General features: G+C 40.3%; 3 protein-coding genes across 3 annotated transcripts; all 3 read right to left on the reverse strand.

The window, feature by feature from the left end:
- Positions 1-986: 986 nt before the first annotated feature.
- Positions 987-6,643, reverse strand: LOC122138796. The gene is made up of 5 exons (XM_042733418.1): positions 6,623-6,643; positions 6,306-6,545; positions 5,864-6,123; positions 5,455-5,700; positions 987-1,395 (listed from the first exon to the last, which is right to left on the reverse strand). Exons 1-5 carry the CDS (start codon positions 6,641-6,643, stop codon positions 987-989), a joined length of 1,176 nt encoding a protein of 391 aa, XP_042589352.1.
- Positions 6,644-7,027: 384 nt separating this feature from the next.
- Positions 7,028-9,215, reverse strand: LOC109102841. The gene is made up of 5 exons (XM_042733422.1): positions 8,860-9,215; positions 8,315-8,775; positions 7,884-8,211; positions 7,117-7,749; positions 7,028-7,054 (listed from the first exon to the last, which is right to left on the reverse strand). Exons 2-5 carry the CDS (start codon positions 8,482-8,484, stop codon positions 7,028-7,030), a joined length of 1,158 nt encoding a protein of 385 aa, XP_042589356.1. The 5' UTR covers positions 8,485-8,775; positions 8,860-9,215.
- Positions 8,496-11,496, reverse strand: LOC109056028. Its single transcript, XM_042733427.1, has 6 exons — positions 11,371-11,496; positions 10,187-10,722; positions 9,985-10,097; positions 8,860-8,951; positions 8,627-8,775; positions 8,496-8,526 (listed from the first exon to the last, which is right to left on the reverse strand). Exons 2-6 carry the CDS (start codon positions 10,717-10,719, stop codon positions 8,496-8,498), a joined length of 918 nt encoding a protein of 305 aa, XP_042589361.1. The 5' UTR covers positions 10,720-10,722; positions 11,371-11,496.
- Between the last annotated feature and the right edge of the window lie 2,328 nt (positions 11,497-13,824).

Consider the following 13,824-nt stretch of genomic DNA (forward strand, 5'->3'; position numbering starts at 1 on the left):
CTGATTTATTGTTTATATCATATGTATCAATGGCATTGAGGAAACTTATATTTTACACTATATGAGGCAGTTTATTGTTTTTGTAAAGATGCTTTCATACTAATCCTTATTAATCCTAAATGTTAAATATTATCAATCTTAAAAAAAAATAAATCACAAAAAAAACGTTTTAATGTCAATTTCATAAAATTTCTTGTTCATACGATATGCATAAAGGATATATTTAAATGTATAATAAATTATTTTAAAATATATTAAACCGATTGTTGATTTAAATAGTATTGTATAATGTTATATTTAGATAGTATTTTGTTCATATTTAAAAAAAAAAATTTTTTTATTTAAACTACTTTGACTTCTATTAAATGTAGTTTTCATTTCCAATCCTCCCTATCCATGAGTATTTCAATAAATGTAACTGAAAGTGAAATTAAATAAGAAATCATCACTGTAGTTTTCAAAAAAATATTAAAACAACCATATGTATATGTATAAGCAGGATGCTTTTGGAAGTGCTTTTAAATTAATTTAAAACAGGTTCTTTATCTCTCGTATGCAACTAAATTACTGTGGTATTGTAAAATACATGAATTATACATGAAATATTTTTCAAAGATTCTTTTTGAGTCACTCATTCTTGGTATACTATAAGTTCTGGACAATTATCTAATAAAGCAGAAATGTACACAGACATTAGAAAAAGGAAAACATATGTTTATTTGTATATACATATATGAACTAAAACAAAACAAAATCTTAACGATATATTAATTGTGTCCTTGATTATTTTATCTCTCCTTTCTTGACCTCCTCCATCCACTGTGCCACTGTCTTCCCAGAAACCTTTGCACAAAAGTGGACACCCCTGAACTGGCTGTGACCAAATTCTTTAGTCTTAGGCTGCCAACACTTTTGGCAGAGGAACTGCTGAGGTGATTTTCTCTTCCTAGTGGCCAAACCTTGAGCTGCAGCTGCAGCGGCTGCCTCTACCAGCTTCTTTCGTCGCCACGCTGTGGTCCTGGGCACCCTCTTCTCGTCTGCTGCTGCAACTGGTTCAGGTGCCCCACAACAGGTATGAGCACTGTACCAACAGGTATGAGTGTGGCAGGTGCTGCGGTAGCTGTGGTAGATGTATGTGCAGCAGCAGCAGGTACAGACGCAGAGGCAGAAGAGACTTGACCCCCTGGAGGAAGCTGGCCTCGAGAACGCGATGCTGCCTGTCCAGAAGCATCCTGTGGTATTTTAAACTCAAAGGATGAGTGTCCATGCAGGATTGCTTCCGGTAGTTTTGGCAGTACCGGTGGGAGCTGTTCAGGGGCCACCAAAGGAGCAGTAAAAGGCTCAATGTCCTGCTGCAAGACCTCCCTCTCCTGACTCTTTATTCGGGCATTGTGCCCAGTGCACATGTTATGCAAGCAGAATAGAAAGTAATGTATTTAAATGCCTCTTTTCAAAATCTCATGCATAGGACTTTCTATACTTATTAGAGTGTTGTGTATGTAATGCAATGATATTTACACATTTCAAGAATGTAATTAACCATTTTTTTTGGTGAATCAGATCTTTTTTCCCCATGAAAATGTCATTCCTGGGTAACGTAATGAATTTTTAAATTAATTAAATTTCTACCATTGTTGTCATATAAAAAATTTACTGATCTCCATATTTGGAGCTCAACAAACAATTAGTGCTCGAAAAACTACATTTTAATCATAATTAATATAATCAATTTGGGATTTCATATAGACACGGGCTCATTTTTGGCTGCTGCTAACTCAAAATTCAGAACCAAATAAAAAAAAAAACCTGGAAAAAGTTTAAAAATGTTTTCCAATAAAGTAAATAAGACTTATTTTATCATTAACTCAACAAAAAAACTGAATTGTGTAATCTAACAAACAAATATGGGTTAAATGAATTGCCTGTGTCATCGTTAGCCGGAATGACATACTGTTAGACAGAATGACATTCTGCAATATTTTTCAGGATTACCAAAAAACCATCATCAGTATAATTTTTCTTTCCAATACTCAAACTTGAAACAAAGTAAGAGACACAGTAAATCTGTAAAATTATAATGCTTCATAAACAATGGCCCGGGGTATAGTGTATAATGTGTAATAACACATTACACAGCTAAAACATTTAGGCTTATTGCAAATGAGTGTGAACCTATTTCGATTAATATTTCAAGTTTGCTTGTTACTGACACATTATTATTCCACTGAATCATCACCATAATACTTTGCTCTCTTTTCTGCAAGATACTCAGCCCTAGCTTCTGCATCTGTGTTTATCCTGGCTTTGAACCGTCTCTGCCTCTCTTTATTAGACAGAGGCATCTGGAAGAACAGAATTGACCTTAAAACACCAGAAGCTATACAAAAGTTTTAAAATGGGTAACACTTTATAATAACGGCACGCTATTAATCATTAGTTAAACATTAGTAAACAGTTAATTTATCATGTATATAAGAATACAGGTCCTTCTCAAAAAATTAGCATATTGTGAAAAAGTTCATTATTTTCCATAATGTAATGATAAAAATTAAACTTTCATATATTTTAGATTCATTGCACACCAACTGAAATATTTCAGGTCTTTTATTGTTTTAATACTGATGATTTTGGCATACAGCTCATGAAAACCCAAAATTCGTATCTCAAAAAATTAGCATATCATGAAAAGGTTCTCTAAACGAGCTATTAACCTAATCATCTGAATCAACTAATTAACTCTAAACACCTGCAAAAGATTCCTGAGGCTTTTAAAAACTCCCAGCCTGGTTCATTACTCAAAACCGCAATCATGGGTAAGACTGCCGACCTGACTGCTGTCCAGAAGGCCATCATTGGCACCCTTAAGCGAGAGGGTAAGACACAGAAAGACATTTCTGAACGAATAGGCTGTTCCCAGAGTGCTGTATCAAGGCACCTCAGTGGGAAGTCTGTGGGAAGGAAAAAGTGTGGCAAAAAACGCTGCACAACGAGAAGAGGTGACCGGACCCTGAGGAAGATTGTGGAGAAGGACCGATTCCAGACCTTGGGGGACCTGCGGAAGCAGTGGACTGAGTCTGGAGTAGAAACATCCAGAGCCACCGTGCACAGGCGTGTGCTTTTGAACCAGAAACAGCGGCAGAAGTGCCTGACCTGGGCTACAGAGAAGCAGCACTGGACTGTTGCTCAGTGGTCCAAAGTACTTTTTTCGGATGAAAGCAAATTTTGCATGTCATTCGGAAATCAAGGTGCCAGAGTCTGGAGGAAGACTGGGGAGAAGGAAATGGCAAAATGCCTGTAGTCCAGTGTCAAGTACCCACAGTCAGTGATGGTCTGGGGTGCCATGTCAGCTGCTGGTGTTGGTCCACTGTGTTTTATCAAGGGCAGGGTCAATGCAGCTAGCTATCAGGAGATTTTGGAGCACTTCATGCTTCCATCTGCTGAAAAGCTTTATGGAGATGAAGATTTCGTTTTTCAGCACGACCTGGCACCTGCTCACAGTGCCAAAACCACTGGTAAATGGTTTACTGACCATGGTATTACTGTGCTCAATTGGCCTGCCAACTCTCCTGACCTGAACCCCATAGAGAATCTGTGGGATATTGTGAAGAGAAAGTTGAGAGACGCAAGACCCAACACTCTGGATGAGCTTAAGGCCGCTATCGAAGCATCCTGGGCCTCCATAACACCTCAGCAGTGCCACAGGCTGATTGCCTCCATGCCACGCCGCATTGAAGCAGTCATTTCTGCAAAAGGATTCCCGACCAAGTATTGAGTGCATAACTGAACATAATTATTTGAAGGTTGACTTTTTTTGTATTAAAAACACTTTTCTTTTATTGGTCGGATGAAATATGCTAATTTTTTGAGATAGGAATTTTGGGTTTTCATGAGCTGTATGCCAAAATCATCAGTATTAAAACAATAAAAGACCTGAAATATTTCAGTTGGTGTGCAATGAATCTAAAATATATGAAAGTTTAATTTTTATCATTACATTATGGAAAATAATGAACTTTTTCACAATATGCTAATTTTTTGAGAAGGACCTGTAGACATTAATAAGCAGTTTATAAATACAGCTATAAATGCTTTATTTTTGATTTAAAAGCATATCTATAATGTGTTTAATAATTGTATTTTCATACTTTAATTTCATACTTATGGATAGGCTTATAAATCAAGCATTAAGCATTTATAGCTGCATTTATAAAATTCTTATTAATGTTAAGTAATGCTTTATAAACTAATTAACTGTTTAATGATGCTTAACTAATGATTAATAACGTGTAGTTATTATAATGTATTACCAAATGTGGATATATTAATAAAAATGATTACATTATTCATGATTTGACCATTAACATTACAAAAGTTCAATTCAATGATAATTGAATGTGAATCATATGAAATCAAGATGAATGACAGCAAAAATACGGCAAAAAACTAACATTATTTAAATAATTGTATATGTTAATAATATAACTATAATAACTATACCTAAAAGTTTACAAATGTTAATTAAAAACTAGATTGTTATGCCTATGTCATTCTGGATAACGGATGACATGTCCTGGCTAACAGAGGTTTTTTGTTATCCAAGAATGACATGTTGTTATCCAGGAATGACAAAGTAAACATTTTTCTTTATAATCAGGCACTAATTTAACCACCTATGGAAAACTACAACTTAGCCATCATCGCTTTAAGGTAATCTTTTAGATCAAATAGATAGTTTTTTAATATAAAAAACATTATAAATAGTTTATCAGTGTTATCCAAAAGGACACATGATATTGCTACAAAGTGCATCAGTGACCGAAAAGGTCAAAATATCAACATTTTAAGAGACGCTTACTCACCTTTGCACATGTTCTGGTGCTCTTTCAGGGTCTTCTTTTTGATACAATATTATGTCACATGACATACCACAATGCATTATGGTCTAAAATGGTCATTGGTGTCTGTTATCCAGGAATGACATTACAGAAATCACAATTTGGGGACAAAAGTCTTTCTGTCATTAAAATGTAATTAAGCTTAGTATTATAACCATATTTGCAGGTATCGTTTTAAAACATCAATACAATTATGCCCAAGTAGATTTTAAATATTTTTATTTTTTAAATTTTTATTGTATTTTTGTATTCAGATTTTTAGTCGGGACAGTTACCCGGAATGACATTTTGGGACTTTTGAGCTCAATGGATCCTTAAAGATTAATTATTTATAATGAATTCTCACATGAGTAATTAAAGAGGGGAAAGTTGAGTCATTTAATGAAATGCATTTAAAAATGTATACATTTTTAATATTATGAATATGCTTTGGACACCAGAATTGACACGCCACGTCATTGACCCGAATATGGAAAATACAAAAATAAGTATATGCCTGTAAAAATATCTATGAATATGAAAACAGACACAAACACAAACAATTAATTACTGAACCTACCACTGGGAGATAGTAAGCTGGTTTAGCTCAAACAGTTTTAGTTTTGTCTGAGCCATGATTCCGGGGCTGCCCAGGACTATGTCTCGTATCCTCCTGTAATCCCTTAGGATGGCAGCCCATCGGTTTACCCGGACTCCGGCGATGGTCTGACCGGCAGGGTAAATTCGGCATAGAGCCAGGCAGATGGCTTCCACTACCCGGCTTGTGCTGGGCCACTGAGCTGGTCCACCTTTACCAAGGAAGCATCTGCAAGGAGGAAAGTACAGTTAATCAGACTATTTGACAGATAGCAGTCAAACAAGTGGATAATATTGGTTACGAGACTGGTTATGATTATAGCCAAGATACAAAGAACTTTCAAGAAAATCAAATGATAATAACTAACAAAAGTACGAAAAATAAACAATACCTCTTCAGACTTTCAGTTCCAGGGGTCACACTGGTCTTTGAATGGCTGACCTTGAAGCGACCCTTCAGGACTCTGTCACGGTGGCGGGGGGGATAGATGAGAGTGCCCTTGTCATGATCTGACAGTTGATTCCACAGAATGACAATCTCATCCACCTTACCCTGAGTGACAAAACCCTGATGGCGCAGGTCAACCAGACTGTCGGCCAGCCTAATGACGTGGTCATAACCAGCTTGGCCATCTGGTCCCACACTTTCCATCTGTAAATGAAAAGAAATTAATAAACTGCTCTGTTATCAATGTCAAATAAACTTACCAAAATTAAAGGATTTTTCAGTCAGCCATTTATTATTACTAAATAAACCCCAAATGAAATATCAATTTCATCACACACACCATAAAATCTCAGTGTACACAGTGTGTTTATGGGTATTCATTTAACCTGGCTCTGAGTGGACAAGGCAGGAGAGGAAGACTCTGCTGCTGATGATGAGGGCTGACCAGGAGGTTGTAGGGCCACTGTCTGTTCCTGAGGGGGCTGCAGGTCATTGCCCTCGAGTTCCAAAAATTCAGTGGACTCATCAAGGCACAGATCCTCAAACCCCTCATCACCCTCCAGATCACCCTGCAGGTCTTCATCCCGAATCCCATCTGGAATGTCAGGATCTACACCTAGGTCTTCCTCAAATGCTCTGCTGGTTTGTGAATACAAATATTCCACACCAAAGAGCTCACCTGTAGAAATACAGAGTGTATCACGTAGATGTTTTGATAATACATGGGTGAAAAACAACTAAAGTAGAATGTCTGCGTGAACGATACCTGTATATTCACCGGGGCTGGTGTAATCCTGAGCCAGTTTCAGACCCAGAAGCTGCTGGCTCAGTGCATTACAGTACTGCAGCATCTGGCCGCCATAGCAGATCTCCTCCCTGCTGGCACCTTCAACTGCAGCGACCCCACGTGCCTCGTTCCACTGCACCAGTCCTTCCAACAGGTACATTTGAAAATGCAATGCATTTGCACTTGTACCTAAATACAAATTCAGAAATAATCACCATGAAAAAAAAAACATATAGAGTGCAAACACACAAATAAACAACAAACGGTATTTTTGAGTAATGCAAACCTGGCACGAAGCGATTCAAGTGCAGGTGGAACGACTCAAGAGATGTCGAGCCACGTGCACAGCTGTACACGGGTAGAATGACCCCATCCTTGGTCACCTGTCCCGTCTTCCTGTACAGCTGTACACCTGGCGGGTCCTGGATGCACTGCATGTGGCGCTGCTGGGTCCGCCAGATCTCCCGCATCCTCTCCTGGTCAAGGAGCTTGATGCCCATGGTGTCCGTAGCTCCACCAAAGTCTTTAAGCAGCTTCTCAGTGAGCTGCTCTGTCTCCTGGGCCCCTCGAGTGCGGCGGCGGCAATGCTTTGCCAGTTCTTTAGGGGTGGGCTGGCAGCCTGTCGACCGCTTGGCCTCCTTTAGCCTCTCCACATCCGAAGCATCCCATTCGAAGATGCAAGCGGTGAGGCGTTTCATGAAGGGGCCATAAAGCGGGTGGCTGTCTGTGGTCACTCCTACTGCAAACCTCCGCATGAAGTGCCCACACACGTCCAGCCTGACAAGCAGCTGGTCCCACTCACTAAACATTGCTGCCGCCTTTTCTTTCCCTGTGGCAGAGCAACAGTCACGGTCCACATAGAGGACTTGGGGAGGAGCTTCTCCAGCTCTCCGGTAGCGCTCCACGAGACCAGAGCACATGGGAAGCAGGCCGTCACCCTCTGCCTCAGTGAGGACACACACGAGGACCTGCCCAAACTCGTTTCCCACATCTGTGACCCATGCCGCTGTGCCAGCAGCCTCACCAGCCAGTTTCTTAGTGACCTGAAATAGGATGAAAATAATTATTAACGTGGAAAGACCTGTCAGTTTACACTGAAAAAATTATAATTTTGTAACAGAAAAAAATTGGGTGATGTAGCCTGCACCTATCTCTACTAATGGTGATGTTACCTTACCTTTTTAGTGGAATCCATTTTCAGGATGGTTCCATAAATAGAAGTCACCCTGGCCTTTAGTTCCGGCAGCCGTGTCAGTACATCTTTGGCATAAACTGACAGCAGCCATCCCGGACAAGGCACAGGTACCATCTGAGGCAGCTGGGCAGTGAGACTGCTTGGGTCTGTGGCATAGTCTGGGAACTTCCCAATCACAGAGAGAAAATGGGTTGTCTGGGCAATCCAATGCTCTCTGTGCCTGACACACAGGTTCCGGTACACTGAAGTCGAACTGTTCCCCAATGAGCGCCCCCGCATCCACCTCACAACCTCCTTATCACACGACAACCTGCATGATACAAAAAATAAAGACAACAGATCAATATCAGATGAGCATGAAAGACATTTTCTCATGTTAAAACTTCAAACAAAAAACAAAACAGTGTGCCAACCTGTAGGTCAACACCGCAGAAAACATTTCCCTGTGCACAGGATCGAGCTGGTTCAGAATATCCTGTGACCAGCCTGCCAGCTTTTTTTTGCAGGACCGGCATTCAAGGTACTCTGTAGCCATGAAGTACCAGCCACTGACGTCCAAGACCCTCCTGACGGTCTTGTACATTCCGCATGCTGTCAGCGGGAAGCCAAGACGGCGACAGTTGGGCTGTGAGCACAGCAGCCGGTATGACCACAAGCGGTAAGGGACCCACAGGAACAGCCTGGCATGATAAAAGCTGTCAGGTGATGAAGGAGGCTGTGTATACAGAGGACGGGGGCCAGGAGGATGCCACCAGAGACGCAAGTTTTTGGTCAGCGCCAGCCTCCCAGACTTGTCTCTGGTGAAAAGAGCCTTGCTGACCCACAAATGCTGCTCTTTGGGCAGGGTCTGTCTCCAGCCTTCAGGCAGCAACAGCTGAAAGGGCAAGAAAAAGAGAAATCATGTTGGTGTTTTTTTCGGCTGCTGATTTTTGATTAACCATTCAAGCATTTTAGTTACTTCTTCTGTGGACAGAGGCCGCTGTTCTGGTGCAGCAGCTCTCGTTGCAGAGGGCAGAGGTTCTGGCTGACTGGATGGTTGAGTCACATCAGCTGCGTGGCATAAAAGGAAAAAGAAATGAGATACATAGAAGTGGCGCCATCAGTGTCATTTACTATTACAAGATTAATACAATTACTACAACTACTGCTAGATATTAGTACTACTATTTAACATTAGTAGTATGTTAAGATTAGTGATTGTAGCTGTAGCCACCCATTTAAAGATTGAAAACCATGCAATGACAAAAAGATGATGTCAAACATAAATGTGCGGTGATAAAAAGACAGATGCTCAAAGCTGAGCAGGGTGCAAAAATCGCAGCGTGTGTTGGAAAAAAGCCATAAAGTGTAAATAGATGTCAAAGGACAAAGAAAGGCCACGTTAGCCGGACGACCAGAAGGTCTAGTACACCTCCTACCTTACTGTTTCCAAAACCATCCAACTGAAGGCTGATAATACATAATAACAAAACAGGTTATGTAATGTACAAAAAAAGCCAAGTGTAAAAAGATGACATTAAATTTTACTAAATGCAGAAAAGGACAAAGAAAGCCCTTTAGCCCACACGACCAGAAGGTGTAGTACACCTCCTACCTTACTGTTTCCAAAACCATCCAACTGAAGGCTGATAATACATAATAACAAAACAGGTTATGTAATGTACAAAAGCACGGGTATTCTTTTATTAAACTACAAATGTAATCCCATTAAAGAGAAGGTAATGCTCAACCACGAACATCTACATGTGCCGCTGCAGCAAGCAGATCTTCATCAGATGGTTCCTCTGCAGAATCTGAGCTGGAGGCGGCCACTGTTAATATCAGGATGAACGAACAGTGTTAAGTCCCATTTATTTATATAGTGCATAACACAATACAGATCGTTTCAAAACGCTTTAAAGTATGCAAAAATACTGCAGAAGTCATTAAACATGAAACAGATTCAAATTCTGCTTTAAAGCATGTCTAAAAAGACTATCAGCTCAGTTCAGGTCCAGATTCAGTTCAATAACAGTGTTAAGATAATGCAAGAATTATAATATAAACCCTACAAAAACAAAACAAAGTTGAGTTAGATTCATGCCTGGAGGCGCTGATTCTGACAGCATCTCAGCGTCTCTTCTCCGAATGTACTTCTGCAGAGTTTCCATCTTTGTACCCGGTCTGGCTGTCTGCTTCCTCGCCCACTTGATGAAGCTGAAATGGAGGGACACAGAATTAGCTCAAACCCCAACACTACACAGTCTCTACTGTCTGCATCTTCTGTTAGAGATGTGAACCCATACCCTTTTCTGTCACGGTCCGTCGCCTCATATAGGTCCTTAAAGGACATGGTGGCAAAGTTGCCAAACCCAACAAGCACCCGATCTTCCTGGGCTGGTGTGCCAGTGCCCTCTCTGACCCGGCGCTCGCTGATGGCAGCCACCATGTCAGGAAACAGGCTGGCATACCACAGCAATGCGTCCTTGTTGCCCATGACAGCAGACTGGGTGGTGTCGCCGCCCTCACGCTCCCGCTGATGCACGGCCAGCACCATGGCTGCGTAACCAACATCACTGGAAAGCAACCATTTAAAGGTTTTACCCCGGTACTGGCCAAACTGCAGGGCGCTTTCACTCAGCACAAGATGGTGACTGGATGTGTCACCTCCCGCTGCTGCCACACGAGCGATGGCCTCCTCCTTCACCCTTGAAGCAGGCCACGAGCGTCCCGGGGTGGGATTTTTCCTGTAGGCAGTAGCAAGAGCCACTGCCTCAGGAGAGGGTTTAAGGGTGAGCTCACCAGAGGCCTCCCTGCGGAACTGGACACTGTAATCCATCTTCTACAAGACACAAAAGAAAAAAAATCAACTTACACAGCGCTGTTCAAACACACAAATACACTTGTCAGATTTACAGTAATGCCCAAAAGTGATGTCCAAGGGGACATTTGCACAATATTCGCTTTTAATGACCCTACAAGTTTAATTAAACCATCAAAATATATAAGGAATATGTTGGTTAAGGTATTTAATTCATTATTTGGCAATCAGTTATTTTCATTATTTATACTTCTGCTTTAAGCATTCATTATTTATACTTCTGCTTTAAGTATATATGAGTTATGCTTTAAGTATGCAGATAACATTATGCATTTATTTCAAAACAATAATTCGAAGCACATCAAACCTTACGAAGAGACGACCACAGCCCTGCGAAATATTACCATGGCTTTACTACAGTAACTACAGTTCTATACCAACTATGTAACTAAGCACTGGTGAAAACACGTTAAATAACACAATAACCACGAAACTACCGACGCTATACTACGGCATTGATATTTTAAACACGATAGTTTTTACTGTCTATGGGTTAGAATCATGTTTGTGGTAAAAAAATTTGGTATATGAGTTTACATCACTTCACACAAGTAACTTACAGTACAGACGGACCACACGAAAATTAAGCAAAACTTAATTACCTCTTACCTTTTCAAATTTAAATGAACGGATGTCTCCAAGTGATGATAATAATTATGAATCACCGATCGATCACATTCAAAAAAGCAATGAATGGTACTGATGTCGCACGCGCCTCTAATGCAAGGTGGTCCCCGCCCACAAGCCAATCGGGCTGCTGGAAAAAAGTGGAACATTCGCGAAGGACCAACGGCAGGCTACTCGCCATGACCATATCGGGAAGCTCGCTAAGTGGAACAGAGCTCCGACCAATGACGAGCCAGACGACGGGCCAATCAGGATGCAGGAAAAGTGGAACAGTGGAACAGAAGTGGAACCGAAGATCGGCTCGCACGGGGCGCAAGGATGACACGCAAATTCGTGAAGCGTTCCTCATTTTTGAATGATTTTTAATCGTTAAACATAATTAAGATTAAGCTGGATTTAACAAAGTCTTTTTGACATACATAGAAAGTGCCTAAAACATGCACCTATATCAAACTTTGTGAATTGACAGTGTGGAGGCATTTTATTCACCATTTATTTATGATGGAGCAGCACCCCAGTACAACACAATCCAGGAGCCCCAAATCCTCCCCGTCTCGCAGTGTGAACTTTGCTGACTGTCTCTGTAAACACAAGAACACTGTTAAAAATTATGTGTCAACAGAAAAGAAACAGAAACAAAATTCAATTTAAGGATAAGTACATATAGTTAGAGTAAAGTTTTAGTTTTATGCGATGTGATTTGTGATTTGTGGATAAGGAAATAGAGAAATATATAACTGACTGTCTTTTACTGTTCATTTTTAGGTAGTACCGACTACAGAGCCGGCGGTTTTTTAGCATAAAATTTGAATTTAGTTTCATGCCATTTTGACAGCCCCTTACACACAGTAGTGACGGAGAACAGAACAGATGGGCATATGCTAATCCAGGTTCACACACTCTGTCTGTGCTGCGTATTTTTTCCGAGCCATGTTAATGGATCAGAACGTTCACACTGCCCGGTGAAAAATGCGAATATGGAACGGAAAAGGTTAGAAATGGAAAGGGTGCGAAAATAAATTTATCTCTAGCTATGAGCATAGAGCGAGTTGTGGCGTTGCACAGGATACCGTTGAAGACGTGAGGAGGACAAACATTTTAAGTGCGCGCACTCTCTCCGAGGCGAAATGCATCGTCGTATCTGAGCCAGCTCCGTATGGTTTGTGTGACAGAGCAAAAGAAATCTGCGTGCGAGCGAGATATTCTCCGCTCGAAGCCATTATTTTAATGTGCTTTCGCATTACAATCATTGCGCTCTCGCTGCTGCCTTTGGCACCGCATACACATACTGCTATACGCACGTGCATACGTAGTACGTGTGAACCTTTATAAGGTATAACAAATCTATTTCAACACCTGAGACACTACATGAGTTCTATGAGCACTGCCATGGCCCCCCAAAAAAGAAAAAAAACCACAACCCCTGGACACGGATTATATTTTATTTAATTGATTTATATCTTCTTTGCACTTGTCGAGACATTTTGTTTGATATCTTTACTTTAGATGATTTTTTTGACTTATGTCTGTTCTATAGGCATGTTACAACCTTTTGATAAAGCTCTCATTGGTTTTCTTTTGGAAATATGTTTCCAATTTATACTGAATGCATTTATGACTGTAAAGCATGTTCTGCTGTGTGTCAAAATCGTGATTAAAATCGAAATCGCAAAATTGATCAAAAAAATATCGTGATAGGTTTTTGTTTTTTCTTTGTCCATATCGCACAGCCCTACCACACAGTGTTTAAGATTCGTTTCTGATTGTGGTAGTTTAAAAATGAACAATTAGAAAGAAAGGAAGATGACAAAATGGCTAAATAATAGTTTGAAATTTGTGGGAACAAAACAAATATCCTGGTTTAATGGACATGCAAAAGGAGTTTTTGAGTGTCTTATTCGTATCATTTACTGTGATTTTTTGAGAGGGTGGCAAGAACACATTTGCAAGGAAAATGGGGCCAGGCCATGATGGGGCAATAAATCGTGCTGTAATACAGTTTTCAGTGGGACGCAACTTGACTATTCCAACACACCCAACAAAACTTAAGCGTAGTATAATTTATTTCAAATCTGTGCTGTCTGAATGGACCTGTTTTCCCAAAGACTGAATACAATTCAACAATACTTAATTTTATAAATAATTTTAATTTTTTTTAGTTTTTTAGATATTTTAGGAGAAAATCATTGATGCAGTTTACAGATGTTCCAGAAGTGCTGCAGGCGCGTTTTAAACGGGAGGACGAGGAACTGCTTGGCCTGTGAGAGTAGCCTAGTCAATGCCGGTGTCTGTTTCTATAAAGTTGGGCAATTCCAACTTTTCCAAGGACACTCTGCACTTCTGACTCACAGCCTGTGAGTCTGGACATTATTAAGGTTTGCCACTGATGATTCAAACGTGAGTTTTAAGCTGTGTAGAGTAGAGCGTGTTGTTGGT

Source organism: Cyprinus carpio, chromosome A3, assembly GCF_018340385.1.
Source record: "Cyprinus carpio isolate SPL01 chromosome A3, ASM1834038v1, whole genome shotgun sequence".
NCBI lineage: Eukaryota > Metazoa > Chordata > Actinopteri > Cypriniformes > Cyprinidae > Cyprinus > Cyprinus carpio.

What these genes read in the sequence shown, in the direction of transcription:
- LOC122138796 (XM_042733418.1), bottom strand. Translation starts at nt 6,643, where the DNA reads ATGTATTATCAAAACATCTAC. An exon ending in TGTATTATCAAAACATCTAC is followed by an intron (nt 6,546 to 6,622) that starts GTGATACACTCT and finishes AGAGCATTTGAG; the next exon opens with GAAGACCTAGGTGTAGATCC. An exon ending in CCTTGTCCACTCAGAGCCAG is followed by an intron (nt 6,124 to 6,305) that starts GTTAAATGAATA and finishes TTTCATTTACAG; the next exon opens with ATGGAAAGTGTGGGACCAGA.
- LOC109102841 (XM_042733422.1), bottom strand. Translation starts at nt 8,484, where the DNA reads ATGTACAAGACCGTCAGGAGGGTCTTGGACGTCAGTGGCTGGTACTTC. An exon ending in AAATGGATTCCACTAAAAAG is followed by an intron (nt 7,750 to 7,883) that starts GTAAGGTAACAT and finishes ATCCTATTTCAG; the next exon opens with GTCACTAAGAAACTGGCTGG. An exon ending in GCATCCAGGACCCGCCAGGT is followed by an intron (nt 7,055 to 7,116) that starts GTACAGCTGTAC and finishes ACCCGTGTACAG; the next exon opens with CTGTGCACGTGGCTCGACAT.
- LOC109056028 (XM_042733427.1), bottom strand. Translation starts at nt 10,719, where the DNA reads ATGGATTACAGTGTCCAGTTCCGCAGGGAGGCCTCTGGTGAGCTCACC. An exon ending in ACGGACCGTGACAGAAAAGG is followed by an intron (nt 10,098 to 10,186) that starts GTATGGGTTCAC and finishes CCTCCATTTCAG; the next exon opens with CTTCATCAAGTGGGCGAGGA. An exon ending in CCTCCTGGCCCCCGTCCTCT is followed by an intron (nt 8,527 to 8,626) that starts GTATACACAGCC and finishes CTGTGCTCACAG; the next exon opens with CCCAACTGTCGCCGTCTTGG.